General features: G+C 45.2%; 1 protein-coding gene across 1 annotated transcript in view; it reads left to right on the forward strand.

Moving 5' to 3' along the window:
* Nucleotides 1–1,306: 1,306 nt before the first annotated feature.
* LOC126424951 (facilitated trehalose transporter Tret1-like) overlaps nt 1,307–17,702 on the forward strand; it is a 32,893-nt gene continuing 16,497 nt past the window's right edge. Inside the window, exons 1-2 of the mRNA XM_050087852.1 lie at nt 1,307–1,325; nt 14,411–15,441. Of these exons, the coding sequence (XP_049943809.1) occupies nt 1,307–1,325; nt 14,411–15,441 (1,050 nt within the window). The remainder of the gene's footprint in view (nt 1,326–14,410; nt 15,442–17,702) is intronic.

Raw genomic sequence — 17,702 nt, forward strand, 5'->3', positions numbered from 1 at the left:
GCAACTCTGTTATTTATGGAAGACAGGAGTTTAGAAGTATTTTTGGATGAGCTTTGAGCTTGCTGGCTTACATAAGAGATGACAAAATTTGTGATACATGGGGCGAAACAGTGAAACTCTTGAAAGCGATAAAAACAATTACAGTGACCAAATCAGAAGCGGAGCGTTGTTTCTCATCGCCAAAATGCGTCACAAACTTCTTATTGAATACTGTGGACCAAGAAAGATACCAGTACTCGCTATCCTCTCCATTGAACGAGACCTGGTTTTAGGAATTTATGACTTCGTTCAAAGAGTGATGAAAGATGTGCAGATACGAGGGCTATTCGGAAAGTAAGTTCCAATTCGGAAAGTAAGTTGCGAAATGGAAACCACTGTCAAGATCCGATGAAGTTTTGCACAGATGTGTTGTGTAGTGTCTTAGGTATTTCCATCGATAGCGACAAGTCACTCTTTTCAATTCTGAGCGCACAGTTAGCACTTAAAGCACAGTGAGTACGTAAAGACGCCTAGAAAATAATCTACCCCGCGAACTACGAGGGATTGGTGTCGTGCAGCCCACATAACATAACTGTCACGTGTTTCCTTCTTCATGACAAATCTCGGCCTCACTCTGCAGGGGCAATGAAGATGCTCCTGCAGCGTTTTCGATGGGAAGTGTTTGATCATCCACAACACAGCCATTAACTGGCTCGTCCTGAGGTTCATCTCTACACACATGAACCGCAGGCTACGAAGACTACAATTCGGCGCAGACAACGAGCTGTAGACGAGCGTAGAGAATTGGCGGAAAGCACAGGCGGTTGCGGTATATGACGAGGGTATTGGAAAGCTGGCACAACGCTACGACAAATGTCTAACTCGTAGCGGCGACTATGTACAGAATTTACTCTAAGGTATAGTTAACTATTGCACATAAAACATTTTAATTTTAACAGTAGTTTCCATTTCGCGACTAATCGGAACTGACTTTCTTCTACTTTCTGTGTACACACTGTCGCAATTCACCTTAATTTCTACTATTCTGCAAAATAATACTTTATTCTGTATATACACATGAGTAGATGCTGCAGTGACATGAGCGAGCGATTTGCTTATATCATGCATTACAAAAAAATGAGCAGTGCGCTTATTTTCTCTCCCTTGTTAATTTATCTCTTGGTGAACGAAGTTCACCACCACCTTTTCTGATCACGAGCTGCCACTGGCTCATATTAGTGAGCGGATACGTCACTGAGTGTATCCAGCCCCTTCTGGCGAGACAGCTTGTGTAGCCGTTGCAAAATCTCACGACGTACGAGTAGACATGGAGGCGACTGCCACTGGTAAGGTTCTTGCCACGACTGCTTTACCCGCCCTGTTTTCTCGGATGCTATCCCTGGCGGAAGTCAAGATAGTGCGGACTGTCCCATAGTAAAGAAACTGGAGCGAGATGTGCCGCCGGCTGTTGGTGGAACTGCTGGTGCTGCAGCGCCCGTTGGTCTGGTTGCTTCTGAAGTAGAGCTCTCTGCTGGTTGTGAGAAGATTGCTACTGTTCAACAGTTCTAAAGAGGCCTATTCAATGAGATAACCCAAGTAACTCCTCAACGACGAAACAACTAGAAAAGTGACAACTAGCGGAACATTAGATAAACTTTGTAGTTGTATACGCGACTAACTAATTCTGAATCACTAAAGAAACTATTTCAGTTCCGGACACCTGCAGTATTTACAAGATTACACACTGAAGCACCAAAGAAACTGGTATAGCCATGAGTATTCAAAATACAGAGATACGTAATCAGGCAGAATACGGCGCTGAAGTCGACAACGCCTATATAGGACAGCAAGTGTTTGGCGCAGTTGTTTGGTCGGTTACTGCTGCTACAACGGCAGGTTATCATGACTTAGGTGAGTTTGAACGTGGCGCACGAGCAATAGGACACAGCATCTCCGAGGTAGCGATGAAATGGGGATTTTCCCGTACAACCATTTCACTAGCGTACCGTGAATATCAGAATCCGGTAAAACATCAAATCTTCGACATCACTGTGGCCGGAAAAAGATCCTGCAAGAACGGGACCAACGTCGACTGAATAGAATCGTTCAAAGTGTCAGGAGTGCAACCCATCCGCAACTTGCTGCAGATTTCACTGCTGGGCCACCAGCAAGTGTCACCGTGCGAACCATTCAACGAAACATCGTCGATATGGGATATCGGAGCCAAAGGCTCACTTTTGTACCCTTGATGACTGCACGACACAAAGCTTTGCGCCTAGCCGGGGCCCGTCAACACCGTCACTGGACATTTGATGACTGGGGACATGTTGCCTGGTGGGACAAGCCTCGTTTCAAATTGTAGCGAGCGGATGGGCGTGAACGGGTATGGAATGGAGACAACCTCATGGTTCCATGACCCTACATATCAGCAGGAGACTATTCAAGCTGCTGGAGGCTCTGTTATGGCGTGGGGCGTGTGCAGTTTGAGTGATATGGGACGCCTGATACTTCTTGATACGACTCTGACAAATGGCACATACGTATGAATCCTGTCTGATCACGTGCATCCATACCTGTCCATTATGGATTCCGACGGACATGGACAATTCCAGCAGGACAATGCGGCACCCCACATGTACAGAATTGCTACAGAGTGGGTCCAGGAGCACTCTTCTAAGTTTCAACACTTCCGCTGGCCACCAGACTCAACAGACACGAATATTATTGAGCGTATTGGGATGTCTTGCAAGGCGCTTTTCAGAAGAGATCTGCGCCCCACCGTACTCTTACGGATTTACGTACGGTCCTGCAGGATTCATGGTGTCAGTTCCCTCCAGCATTACTTCAGATATTAGTCAAGGGCATGCAACTTCGTGCTGCGGCAGTTCTGCGTGGTAGCGGGGGTCCTACACGATATTAGTCAGGTGTATCAGGTTCTTTGGCTCTTCAGTGTATAAGTAGCGGGAAACAGAGTCCTAGAAGGAACCGCTGATGACACTTCTGGTGCGCTTGTAGTTCTCCGTAAGACTGCTAAATCCTAACTACTGAACCTGGATTTGGCTCTTACAAAGCAACCTAGTAGTACGGCCGTCGGCAATGGAGCTCATCCTGCGTTTAGCGCTACCCTTGGCGGAACGTGGAGCTAAAAACGTCAGTCATTTACTCCATCTTTGAATGTAATGCGAAATAAGTAATCCTACGATCCAAAGAAATGAAAAGAACGCTCTTCACGCACATCATAATATATCACAGTTAATCCTTGAAGATCTATTTGTATAAACGTAGGCTTCCATGGCCATTGTCACATTCAATAAATTTTTTCCGGGTTTGTGACCGCATTGTCAATATACACTCCTGGAAATGGAAAAAAGAACACATTGACACCGGCGTGTCAGACCCACCATACTTGCTCCGGACACTGCGAGAGGGCTGTACAAGCAATGATCACACGCACGGCACAGCGGACACACCAGGAACCGCGGTGTTGGCCGTCGAATGGCGCTAGCTGCGCAGCATTTGTGCACCGCCGCCGTCAGTGTCAGCCAGTTTGCCGTGGCATACGGAGCTCCATCGCAGTCTTTAACACTGGTAGCATGCCGCGACAGCGTGGACGTGAACCGTATGTGCAGTTGACGGACTTTGAGCGAGGGCGTATAGTGGGCTTGCGGGAGGTCGGGTGGACGTACCGCCGAATTGCTCAACACGTGGGGCGTGAGGTCTCCACAGTACATCGATGTTGTCGCCAGTGGTCGGCGGAAGGTGCACGTGCCCGTCGACCTGGGACCGGACCGCAGCGACGCACGGATGCACGCCAAGACCGTAGGATCCTACGCAGTGCCGTAGGGGACCGCACCGCCACTTCCCAGCAAATTAGGGACACTGTTGCTCCTGGGGTATCGGCGAGGACCATTCGCAACCGTCTCCATGAAGCTGGGCTACGGTCCCGCACACCGTTAGGCCGTCTTCCGCTCACGCCCCAACATCGTGCAGCCCGCCTCCAGTGGTGTCGCGACAGGCGTGAATGGAGGGACGAATGGAGACGTGTCGTCTTCAGCGATGAGAGTCGCTTCTGCCTTGGTGTCAATGATGGTCGTATGCGTGTTTGGCGCCGTGCAGGTGAGCGCCACAATCAGGACTGCATACGACCGAGGCACACAGGGCCAACACCCGGCATCATGGAGTGGGGAGCGATCTCCTACACTGGCCGTACACCACTGGTGATCGTCGAGGCGACACTGAATAGTGCACGGTACATCCAAACCGTCATCGAACCCATCGTTCTACCATTCCTAGACCGGCAAGGGAACTTGCTGTTCCAACAGGACAATGCACGTCCGCATGTATCCGGTGCCACCCAACGTGCTCTAGAAGGTGTAAGTCAACTACCCTGGCCAGCAAGATCTCCGGATCTGTCCCCCATTGAGCATGTTTGGGACTGGATGAAGCGTCGTCTCACGCGGTCTGCACGTCCAGCACGAACGCTGGTCCAACTGAGGCGCCAGGTGGAAATGGCATGGCAAGCCGTTCCACAGGACTACATCCAGCATCTCTACGATCGTCTCCATGGGAGAATAGCAGCCTGCATTGCTGCGAAAGGTGGATATACACTGTACTAGTGCCGACATTGTGCATGCTCTGTTGCCTGTGTCTATGTGCCTGTGGTTCTGTCAGTGTGATCATGTGATGTATCTGACCCCAGGAATGTGTCAATAAAGTTTCCCCTTCTTGGGACAATGAATTCACGGTGTTCTTATTTCAATTTCCAGGAGTGTATATAAAACTACCAACGTTTCGGTCCCTGTTTCGAGGTACCTTCCTCAGGGTGTCTTTGTTTACTGCTGAATGAGAAAACTTTGTTTCTTATACAACTGCAGACATAGCTGTTATCTAATTCTGAACGGCTATTTAGGATGAAGGGGAGGGATGTTAGAAGTATTTTTCGTGTTTTTATTATTTCATTTCATTGCTGTAAACCCGACGTTTTGATTGGTGTTTGCATATCTGCTTGTGATTGGTGTAAATCGGCGAATGCAAAGCCAGGCGGCAGCTGTGACGTGGCGTCGTTTTCGTGCTTTCTAGCGCCGGCCGAGGCGCGTCAGTACTCTATGTACGTGCGGCCGCTGCGGTCTCTCTCGCGCCTGTGTGTGTTGCTTCACGTGAGCTGTTGTCCCGTAGCGCGGTTATTGCTGGCAAACAAGACGTCGAAAGTCGGTAGCCGTCTTCTCTGTACATATTGGTCGGTCGTTTGGCTATTTCTATTGCCTCTCTAATGTTCCTCCTGAAAGTAAGAGGCTGTTTCACCAGTAGGCGTGCTTCACCAAAATCAGTCTGCTTGACGCACTCATCCTGAGGAGTTTACGAAATCAGGGCGAATGTGGATTAGTGTATGTAGACGAGACGGGACGACCCATCAACACACGGATATCTGAACACGAAAGATATATCCAACTAAGGCAGCACACCAAGTCAGCGGTGGCAGAACACCAGGGTGAGTGCGTCAAACACGCCTACTGGCGAAACAGCCTCTTACTTTCAGGAGGACCATTAGAGAGGCAATAGAAATAGCCAAGCGACTGGCCAACATGAACAGAGAAGACGAGTACCGATTTTCGACGTTTTGTTTGCCAGCAATAACAGCGCTACACGACGACAGCTCATGTGAAGCAACACATGCAGGCGCGCGGGAGACCGCAGCGGCCGCAGGTACACAGGGTACTGGCGCGCCTCGGCCGGCGCTACAAAGCAGGAAAACGACGCCACGTCACAGCTGCCGCCTGGCTTTGCATTCGCCGATTTACACCAATCACAAGCAGATATGCAAACTCCAATCAAAACGTCGGGTTTACAGCAATGAAATGAAATACTAAATACACCAAAAATACTTCTAACATCCCACCCCTTCATCCTAAACAGCCTTTCAGAATTAGATAACAGCTATGTCTGCAGTTATATAAGAAACAAAGTTTTCTCATTCAGCAGTAAACAAAAACACCCTGAAGAGGGTACCTTGAAACAGGGACCGAAACGTCGGTAGTTTTATATACCGGGTGATCAAAAAGTCAGTATAAATTTGAAAACTGAATAAATCACGGAATAATGTAGATAGAGAGGTACAAATTGACACATGCTTGGAATGACATGGGGTTTTATTAGAACCAAAAAAATACAAACGTTAAAAAAAGTCCGACAGATGGCGCTTCATCTGATCATTACAGCGATAATTAGCATAACAAAGTAAGACAAAGCAAAGATGATGTTCTTTACAGGAAATGCTCAATACGTCCACCATCATTCTTCAACAACAGCTGTAGTCGAGGAATAATGTTGTGAACAGCACTGTAAAGAATGTCCTGAGTTATGGTGAGGCATTGGCGTCGGATATTGTCTTTCAGCATCCCTAGAGATGTCGACCGATCACGATACACTTGCGACTTCAGGTAACCCCAAAGCCAATAATCGCACGGACTGAGGTCTGAGGACCTGGGCGGCCAAGTATGACAAAAGTGGCGGTTGAGCACACGATCATCACCAAACGACGCGCGCAAGAGATCTTTCACGCGTCTAGCAATATGGGGTGGAGCGCCATCCTGCATAAGCATCATACGTTCCAGCAGGTGTTTATCAGCCAGGCTGGGGATGATGTTATTCTGTAACATATCGGCGTACCTCTCACCCGTCACGGTAGCAGTTTTGCTGTCCAGCGCCATCTGTCTGACATTTTGTGAACTTTGTTGTTTTTTTTTTTTTTTTTTTTGTTCTAATAAAAACCCCAGTCATTCCAAGCATGTGTGTCAATTTTTACCTCTCTATCTACATTATTCCGTGGTTTATTAAGTTTTCAAATTTATACTGACTTCTTGATCACCCTGTATATTGGCAATGCGGTCACAAACACAGAAAAATTTTATTGGAAGACCAATTTTATTCCTATCATTCTTTATGTATTTCATTTCCTTTCTCAACTCTTGTACTGTGCTTCTTCACCTAAACTATTCATTCTTGCTGCATTATACAGCTTTATTTTTCAATAAGAGCACTGTTCAGATTCATACAGCAGAGTACAAATTGCATTACTATCTAACAGTTCATTAGAATTTCTTTTAATTAATGTGCATTGCCGATTCATTTAAATCAACCTTCCTATCTCATTCCCGGTGGTTATTTGTTATTTGAAAGATAATTTGATCCAAAGAAAGCTTAATAATTTACCCATTTTATTTGTTTGTTTGTAATAACTAGTTCTCACATAATACAGGATGTATAGAAAATGTCACACTTTGTGGTCGGCACACAATTCCTCATCCCAGTTCAAGACAAAAGTTTATCACCAACAGGTTTAATACAAATGTGATTTAAAAAGGGAGGATCTGGCAACGCCGTAACTGCGTGCAACGTGGCCAAGATCAGGTATCATGAACTCTGCGCCTTACCGGAGCTGTCCCATTAGCTTAGAGAGACGAGGCAATGCTGTGTGGAAGGGATACGCTGATTCGCCGATGGTGGACTCGTGTAAGCACCAAACTTTTTTTTTTTCAATTGAAGCATCAAATTACATCCAGTGTACACCTCCAAACAGCAGTATCTTGACTAATTCTTTCTGTTACTGTTGCCTTTATTTAAACATTAAGACATAACATGAAAGTCCTACAGGTGTAAACGACCACTTTGGTTCGTCTATGACAGAAATGAAGCCAACAGAAAACAACATTCGGTACATTAACATACTCTCTATTCAATGAGGTACGTAAAACACAATAGGTAGCCTACACCAGATTTGCACGATTATGCTACGCACAGTACTTCATTTTATAAGTTTAATGTCTGGGCTTATCTTCACAGTGCCAGTATGTACACGTACGAGCAACATTAACTTGAGAAAAGATATTTAAATCCATCACCTTACATTTGGAAACCTTTCGCCACTCGCTGTATCATACTTTGCTGTACCATACGGAACACATGTGCATCCACCATTACCGAAGTAGCATGCACGCAAGCTAATATGCCGTGTACATTCATGAATGGAGTTCTATAAACTTCTCCTTCTAAATGTCCCCACAAATCAAAATCTGGTGGTTTAAGGTCAGGAGAACGTGGAGGCCTGAACATTGCAACTCCACGACCAGTCCATTTCTCTGGAAACGCTGCATTAAAATAGTAACGTTAATTCATTCGAAAGTGTGGGAGTGCACCATCATGATGAAACCCAGGCTGTCGCCCAACACCAACTGGGACGTTTTCTAATGCATCGAGCAAAGAATTGCAAATAAATATACGATACAGGAGCGCATTCAACTTATCCAGCAACAGGTTAGGACCAAAAAGCACTCATCCCACTCCAGCCTGCAAGTTTATATAAAAGTGTGCCTGAAAGCTACGTTCACGGGTGACACGTGGGTTGTGTTCCGGCTAATATCGGCTGTTGTGAAGGCTGAGAATACTTTCATGAGTGAAGCTACATTCGTCAGTCCATATCAAGTTATTTATAAAACGTTCGTTATCTTGCACTTGGTGCAAAAGCCATTCACAAATCTGCTCTCTTCTGGCTGCTGCTGTTGAGTTAACGTGTAATGACATGGATGCAGTTCTTCATCGTACAACACATCAACAACCCGGTTTTGTGATAACTGGAACTGCCTTGGAATATCACGGGTACTTCGTCAAGCTGACTGGTAAACGGTTTCGAGAATCGTGTCTTCTGTGGAGTACGTCTAGTTCTTGGACGACCTCCGTCCGTTACTTGTGGACGAAGATTACCGGTTTCCCAGAGTCATTGCTCCATGCTATGTTGCTGTTGTTGTTGTTGTTGTGTCTTCAGTCCTGAGACTGGTTTGATGCAGCTCTCCATGCTACTCTATCCTGTGCAAGCTTCTTCATCTCCCAGTACCTACTGCAATCTACATCCTTCTGAATCTGCTTACTGTATTCATCTCTTGGTCTCCCTCTACGATTTTTACCCTCCACGCTGCCCTCCAATACTAAACTGGTGATCCCTTGATGCCTCAGAACATGTCCTACAAACCGATCCCTTCTTCTAGTCAAGTTGTGCCACGAACTTCTCTTCTCCCCAATCCTACTCAATACCTCCTCATTAGTTACGTGATCTACCCATCTAATCTTCAGCATTCTTCTGTAGCACCACATTTCGAAAGCTTCTATTCTCTTCTTGTATAAACTATTTATCGTCCATGTTTCACTTCCATACATGGCTACACTCCATACAAATACTTTCAGAAATGACTTCCTGACACATACCTATACTCGATGTTAACAAATTTCTCTTCTTCAGAAATGCTTTCCTTGCCGTTGCCAGTCTACATTTTATATTCTCTCTACTTCGACCATCATCAGTTATTCCCTCAGCATCACCCGACTTAATTCGACTACATTCCATTATCCTTGTTTTGCTTTTGTTGATGTTCATCTTATATCCTCCTTTCAAGACACTGTCCATTCCATTCAACAGCTCTTCCAAGTCCTTTGATGTCTCTGACAGAATTACAATGTCATCGGCGAACGTCAAAGTTTTTATTTCTTCTCCATGGATTTTAATACCTACTCCGAATTTTTCTTTTGTTTCCTTTACTGCTTGCTCAATACACAGATTGAATAACATCGGGGATAGGCTACAAACCTGTCTCACTCCCTTCCCCACCACTGCTTCCCTTTCATGCCCCTCGACTCTTAAAACTGCCATTTGGTTTCTGTACAAATTGTAAATAGCTTTTCGCCCCCTGTATTTTACCCCTGCCACCTTCAGAATTTGAAAGAGAGTATTCCAGTCAACATTGTCAAAAGCTTTCTCCAAGTCTACAAACGCTCGGAGCGTAGGTTTGCCTTTCCTTAGTCTAGCTTCTAAGATAAGTCGTAGGGTCAGTATTGCCTCACGTGTTCCAATATTTCTACGGAATCCAAACTGATCTTCCCCGAGGTCAGCTTCTACTAGTTTTTCCATTTGTCTGTAAATAATTCGTGTTAGTATTTTGCAGCCGTGACTTATTAAACGGCCGGCCGGTGTGGCGGTGCGGGTCTAGGCGCTACAGTCTGGAGCCGCGTGTCCGCTACGGTCGCAGGTTCGAATCCTGCCTCGGGCATGGATGTGTGTGATGTCCTTAGGTTAGTTAGGTTTAAGTAGTTCTAAGTTCTAGGGGACTGATGACCACGGCAGTTAAGTCCCATAGTGCTCAGAGCCATTTGAACCATTTGAACTTATTAAACTGATAGTTCGGTAATTTTCACATCTGTCAACACCTGCTTTCTTTGGGATTGGAATTATTATATTCTTCTTGAAGTCTGAGGGTATTTCGCCTGTCTCATACATCTTGCCCACCAGATGGTAGAGTTTTGTCAGGACTGGCTCTCCCAAGGCCGTCAGTAGTTCTAATGGAATGTTGTCTACTCCCGGGGCAATGTTTCGACTCAGTTCTTTCAGTGCTCTGTCAACTCTTCACGCAGAATCATACCTCTCATTTCATCTTCATCTACACCCTCTTCCATTTCCATAATATTGTCCTCACGAACATCGCCCTTGTATAGACCCTCTATATACTCCTTCCACCTTTCTGCTTTCCCTTCTTTGCTTAGAACTGGGTTTCCATCTGAGCGCTTGATATTCGTACAAGTGGCTCTCTTTTCTCCAAAGGTATCTTTTATTTTCCTGTAGGCAGTGTCTATCTTACCCCTAGTGAGATAAGCCTCTACATCCTTACATTTTTCATCTAGCCATCCCTGCTTAGCCATTTTGCACTTCCTGTCGATCTCATTTTTAGACGTTTGCATTCCTTTTTGCCTGCTTCATTTACTGCATTTTTATATTTTCTCCTTTCATCAATTAAATTCAATATTTCTTCTGTTACCCAAGAATTTCCACTAGCCCTCGTCTTTTTACCTACTTGATCCTCTGCTGCCTTCACTACTTCATCCCTCAAAGCTACCCATTCTTCTTCTACTGTTTTTCTTTCTCCCATTCCTGTCAGTTGTTCCCTTATGCTCTCCCTGAAACTCTGTACAACCTCTGATTTAGTCAGTTTATCCAGGTCCCATCTCCTTAAATTCCCACCTTCTTGCAGTTTCTTCAGTTTTAATGTACAGTTCATAACCAATAGATTGTGGTCAGATTCCACATCTGCCCCTGGAAATGTCTTACAATTTAAAACCTGGTTCCTAAATCTCTGTCTTACCATTATATAATCTATATGAAACCTGTCATTATCTCCAGGCTTCTTCCATGTATACAATCTTCTTTTATGATTCTTGAACCAAGTGTTAGCTATGTTTAGGTTGTGCTCTGTACAAAATTCTACCAGGCGGATTCCTCTTTCATTTCTTAGCCCCAATCCATATTCACCTACTACGTTTCCTTCTCTCCCTTTTCCTACTGACGAATTCCAGTCACCCATGACTATTAAATTTTCATCTCCCTTCACTATCTGAATAATTTCTTTTATTTCATCATGCTATGTAAAACATTCTTATCGCGATGACACCTTTGAAAGTACCGTGCAGTATACGCACAAGCAGCAGAAGTAGCATTGCTATCGGATATACCCAGAACCAAAAGCCTATCGACGTATTCATCGTTTGTATACTCCATCGGAAAACCGCCCCACAGGAACTTGACAGGATCAATTACAGTTGTGCACTGCGCGGTAAGTAGACACATGGCCGCAGTTTACTGCATCTCACTGTCAAGTGACAGGCTGTTGTCGTGTGACAAAATGATGTCCTGCTTATAAACGACGCGAACTAGGAAACGGACATCTAAAAAATAATAAGGAACCTGATGAGAATTCGAACCATAGCTCCATGGTGGATGGGCGTTTGATGCCTGAAGCAATATACCCAGCGAGATACGATAGCTGATACGGTAGTGCGGGGCGTACAGATTCCTTTGTTCATTTGGACGCGCTGCACGACGTGACAGTGTCTTGGAGCTCCACGTTTTCATACATGTGATTAAAAATGCACTCTATCTGATTTTGCTACATAAACGTTTGTCTTAAAAAAAAATATCGTGTGATTAGGGCCTCCCGTCGGGTAGACCGTTCGCCGGGTGCAAGTCTTTCGATTTGACGCCACTTCGGCGACTTGCGCGTCGATGGGGATGAAACGATGAGGACAACACAATACCCAGTCTCTGAGCGGAGAAGATCTCTGACCCAGCCGGGAATTGAACCCGGGCCCTTAGGATTGACATTCTGTTGCGCTGTCCACTCAGCTACCGGGGGAGGACAACTTTTGTCTTGAATCTGGATGAGGAATCCCATGTCGACTTCCGAGGGCGGCATTTTTTATTCATCGTATGGTTTGTAATCATTCAGGCGCTATAAATGACGGGGTCAGGGATTTTCTCTGCCTCGTGATGACTAGGTGTTGTGTGATGTCCTTAGGTTAGTTAGGTTTAAGTAGTTCTAAGTTCTATGGGACTGATGACCATAGCTGTTAAGTCCCATAGTGCTCAGAGCCATTTGAACCACTATAAATGAGACGTCTTTGTGCAAATATTAGAATGTGCTCCATAATTCTCTAGTGTCATTCATGAGTGCCACACTCAAAACAAATTATCAGTGGTAATATCGTCCAGAAAGTGCTGAAGGATAACCTCTAGGTTCTAGAAACGACTCCACTCAGTTTTTCGGTGAATTTAATTGCTTGGGAACAACTTATAGGAGAAGCTTCTCAGCAATAACGTTTCAAAAACATTGTAAGACGTCGTGGTCTCCTGACCTTCATTGCTTACATATTCTGCCATCACAATCATATTCCGCACATCAAGACGCTTCATTCGAACCCAAACTCGATAAGATAAAGTCAATGTTGTATGAATTCATGTAAACAATATGCAATTAACAAGTAAGCACACCGTGGTTGAAATACTCGAGGCTGGCGTGCACATATACATTCCAGACACGACGGTCACAGAAGCTTTTAGTTCAGGAGAGAAACTGCACAATGGCACGCTGGTCCCCTCAGAGGACGACCCAGCCTATGTCAGCCGGTGACCGCCCGTGTGGCGGACAGTGTGGGCCCGAGTGAAAGGGGGGAACAACACTGTGTTCGGCTTAAAAGCAAATTCCGCAACATTGTGTGGGAGCGGGCAGTCTACGCATTCTTTACACATAGCACGGAATTTCAGAGATTTTCACAGGGAGACAGCAAACGCCAAACGCCAATGCTACAGGTTTCCGGATTGGTCGCCTTAAACGAAACGTCATTCTCCCGTTTTAGAACTGCAATGCTGATTGGCCGACGATATTTCTGATGCCCTGAGCTGAAGGAATAATGGAAGAGACCTAAATATATACCCCTTCATGTCTGGCGTGGGGAGGCGCCGTTCCGTTGTCGCTCTTGGAGCAAGGAACAAGTCTCTCCTCAGTACTTCACTGGGAGAGCACCTCTGTCGAGAGCGAATCGAAGTGCTACTCTATATTGAGTCCTTGCGATTAAGCATTGTTCACTGTGTTGGCTGACACACTTATTGTGCGGTGTGAACGGACAGCGTTCTAGTTAAACGCCTGCAAGCGAATTTTGAGTGGCATCGCTGTGGACTGGTTATCTGACCGGTGTACCACACCAATAGTTAGACTAGGGGCGAATAGGAATCCTCGACTTCATCAAGGCATAGGGATAATTTGATTGGCGAAGGTCAATCCAGATAGAACGAGAGTTATCTTATTTGTCAGCAGCGAGTGGCGCAGACAGCAGTCATAGCAGCTTACGGTATTGTGCGGTACAGCTATTGCGAGCCCCATATATCCTCAACAACAGCACACTTCACTGCATTTCACACGCGACAGCCTCGACCATACCTAGCAACATTCTAAAGGATAATTATTCAAGTTGATTAGGCATGCCTCTCAGCCATTCTGCCAAGTCAACAACCATCTTAAACTTTGTATAGAAATTTCATTAGCGAATCCTATCCTAGAGAGGTAACTTCACATTCCGAAAAGAACCAGGATATAACTTGTTCAATTCATAACTAAAAGTGTCATTGTGATTTCTCAGAATTTTTGCAAAATAAGTAATAACTTTCATTAGTTTCATGTTTTTATTACACTAACTAGCACTACTCCAGTACCCAAGTATCCCACTAGTTACGTAATTTTGTGAATTTTTGTGTCATTTCCTTACAGCGGACGACTCCAGAAGATATTTATTGCTGAAAGTTTTTCAGGTATTTCTCTTTAGAACGTTAGGAGCGTCTGTCTGACTTCTGTAGTAGTGTGGGGGGTGGAAATTGCATCTTGCAGGAGCCACAGGGTAAAGGGTACATCTCAGATTAATCCATTGTGCAGAGTAACGGAATAACAAATCAACCCCACACCTCACAACATACAATAGACTTTTTGCCCACACTGTGTATCCGTATCGCCAAAAACGTTTCCGATGCGAAACGGTATCTACATATGGTATAACCTGTCTGTTGTAGCGTCGCTGCTCTATGCGTCGTACGGGTCGTTCATGGGATGGCCCGCGCCGACTCTGCTCATCCTGGAGCCGGAGGACTCGCCGGTTCCCCTGACCGCTGACGAGGGCTCGTGGCTGGCGTCAATCAACTCGCTCACCATGCTGGTCGCCATATTCGCCGCCGGGTTCGCCGTGGACCGCGTGGGCCGGAAGAAGCTGCTGCTGGCCGCCGCCGTGCCCCTCCTCGTCTGGTGGCTGATGGTCGCCTTCGCAGAGTCCTATGGCATGCTGCTAGCCGCTCGATCCATCGGCAGCCTCAGTGGCGGACTTACCAGCACCACGGCGACCATCTACCTGTCCGAAATCGCCGACGCCGACATACGGGGCGCAGTCATAACTATTCACATGGTGCTGATGAACGGCGGCACTTTGCTCATCTACTGTCTCGCTCCTTACTTGTCTATTACAAATACCGCTGCTATTTGTGCAGTCTTGCCCGTTATTTTCTTCATCTCCTTCGTATGGATGCCCGAATCACCGTACTTCCTTTTAATGCGAGGCAGGGAACAAGACGCTATCAACACACTTTTGAAGATAAAGGGAGATCTCAGCCCCGAAGAGCTAAAGGCAGAACTGGACATGATGCACGACAGCATACGGCGGAAGCAAGAGACGAAAGGAAAACTCAAAGACCTGTTCACTATACCAGTGCATCGTCGGACACTGCTCATAACAGTAGGGTTCATTATACTGCAAATGTCCACCGGGGCTATAGCACTGATGACCTACACGAACTCCATACTCGAAATGAGCGGCAGTGAACTCGATCCGAACTTGTCTTCTATAATGCAGGTCGCTGTCCAGCTCTTGTCGAGTGTCGGGGCGTCGTTAGTGATTGACCGGTTCGGTCGGAAGACGCTCGCCATGGTGTCTCTGGTAACCTGCGGCGTCTGCCTCGCTGTTGAGGGCGCCTACTTCTACATCAACGACGTCCGAGGAGACGTCCCTTCCGCTTTCGCCTGGGTGCCACTCGCTGCCTTGATTGGCTTCCATGTAAGAAACAGCTATTTTTATATACCGTTAAGCTAGAGCGTGAGCATGTTACCGTAACTGTTTACAAATGTTTGCTGGAGGACAACTTCTCAGGATAAAGGTCTGACTGATTACACAAAATTCCTCAATTACCTTTTTATTCCATTTCCTCAAGTCATAAAGATTGGAAATAGATTTTCTGGCTACTTTATTTAATAGTTGTATTTGACTTAACTTTGACTTCAGTGATGTCAGAACAGTTGGCACCTGAAACTGTCTTGGAAAGTAGTATAGACAGTTTTTTATTGATCGCTACTTCTTTTCCACTACCATATCCGTTACTACGAAAACTGTTTTCGCGGTTGTAAGTCACTATTTTTATATGACAACGCATTTGTCCCCATTCTGAATTTTACTAAGGGATTCTGAGCATCATAGCAATCTTTTTCATTTGGCAAGTCACCAGTGACACTCCCTCCTCCCCTCCCACCCTCCGCGCCCCCATTATCACCACCACCATCCCAGACTCTTTAAAAACATGAATTCTGTTTTAACAATACCTAATTTTATGCGGAGGAGAGAGCGGATAGGTGGAAAGAATACATTGAAAGCCTCTATGAGGGTGAAGATTTGCCTGATGTGATAGAAGAAGAAACAGGAGTCGATTTAGAAGAGATAGGGGATCCAGTATTAGAATCGGAATTTAAGAGCTTTGGAGGACTTACGGTCAAATAAGGCAGAAGGGATAGATAACATTCCATCAGAATTTCTAAAATCATTGGGGGAAGTGGCAACAAAACGACTATTCACATTGGTGTGTAGAATATATGAGTCTGGCGACATACCATCTGACTTTCGGAAAAGCATCATCCACACAATTCCGAAGACGGCAAGAGCTGACAAGTGCGAGAATTATCGCACAATCAGCTTAACAGCTCATTCATCGAAGCTGCTTACAAGAATAATATACAGAAGAATGGAAAAGAAAATTGAGAATGCGCTAGGTGACGATCAGTTTGGCTTTAGGAAAAGTAAAGGGACGAGAGAGGCAATTCTGACGTTACGGCTAATAATGGAAGCAAGGCTAAAGAAAAATCAAGACACTTTCATAGGATTTGTCCACCTGGAAAAAGCGTTCGACAATATAAAATGGTACAAGCTGTTCGAGATTCTGAAAAATGTAGGGGTAAGCTATAGGGAGAGACGGGTCATATACAATATGTACAACAACCAAGAAGGAATAATAAGAGTGGACGATCAAGAACGATGTGCTCGTATTAAGAAGGGTGTAAGACAAGGCTGTAGCCTTTCGCCCCTACTCTTCAATCTGTACATCGAGGAAGCAATGACAGAAATAAAAGAAAGGTTCAGGAGTGTAATTAAAATACAAGGTGAAAGGATATCAATGATACGATTCGCTGATGACATTGCTATCCTGAGTGAAAGTGAAGAAGAATTAAATGAGCTGCTGAACGGAATGAACAGTCTAATGAGTACACAGTATGGTTTGAGAGTAAATCGAAGAAAGACGAAGGTAATGAGAAGTAGTAGAAATGAGAACAGCGAGAAACTTAACGATCAGGATTGATGGTCACGAAGTCAATGAAGTTAAGGAATTCTGCTACCTAGGCAGTAAAATGACCAATGACGGACGGAGCAAGGAGGACATCAAAAGCAGACTCGCTATGGCAAAAAAGGAATTTCTGGCCAAGAGAAGTCTACTAATATCAATTACCGGCCTTAATTTGAGGAAGAAATTTCTGAGGATGTACGTCTGGAGTACAGCATTGTATGGTAGTGAAACATGGACTGTGGGAAAACCGGAACAGAAGAGAATCGAAGCATTTGAGATGTGGTGCTATAGACGAATGTTGAAAATTAGGTGGGCTGATAAGGTAAGGAATGAGGAGATTCTGCGCAGAATCGGAGAGGAAAGGAATATGTGGAAAACACTGATAAGGAGAAGGGACAGGATGATAGGACATTTGCTAAGACATGAGGGAATGACTTCCATGGTACTAGAGGGAGCTGTAGAGGGCAAAAACTGTAGAGGAAGACAGGGATTGGAATACGTCAAGCAAATAATTGAGGACGTAGGTTGCAAGTGCTACTCTGAGATGAAGAGGTTAGCACAGGAAAAGAATTCGTGGCGGGCCGCATCAAACCAGTCAGTAGACTGATGACCAAAAAAAAAAAAAATTTTTTCACATGTTCTCCTGAACTATGTTTCTCTCAATGATGAATTTGCTGGTAGATTCAACGCTATATGTGGATACTGTCTG

The sequence above is a fragment of the Schistocerca serialis genome, chromosome 1 (genome assembly GCF_023864345.2).
Source record: "Schistocerca serialis cubense isolate TAMUIC-IGC-003099 chromosome 1, iqSchSeri2.2, whole genome shotgun sequence".
In the NCBI taxonomy this organism is placed as follows: Eukaryota; Metazoa; Arthropoda; class Insecta; order Orthoptera; family Acrididae; genus Schistocerca; species Schistocerca serialis.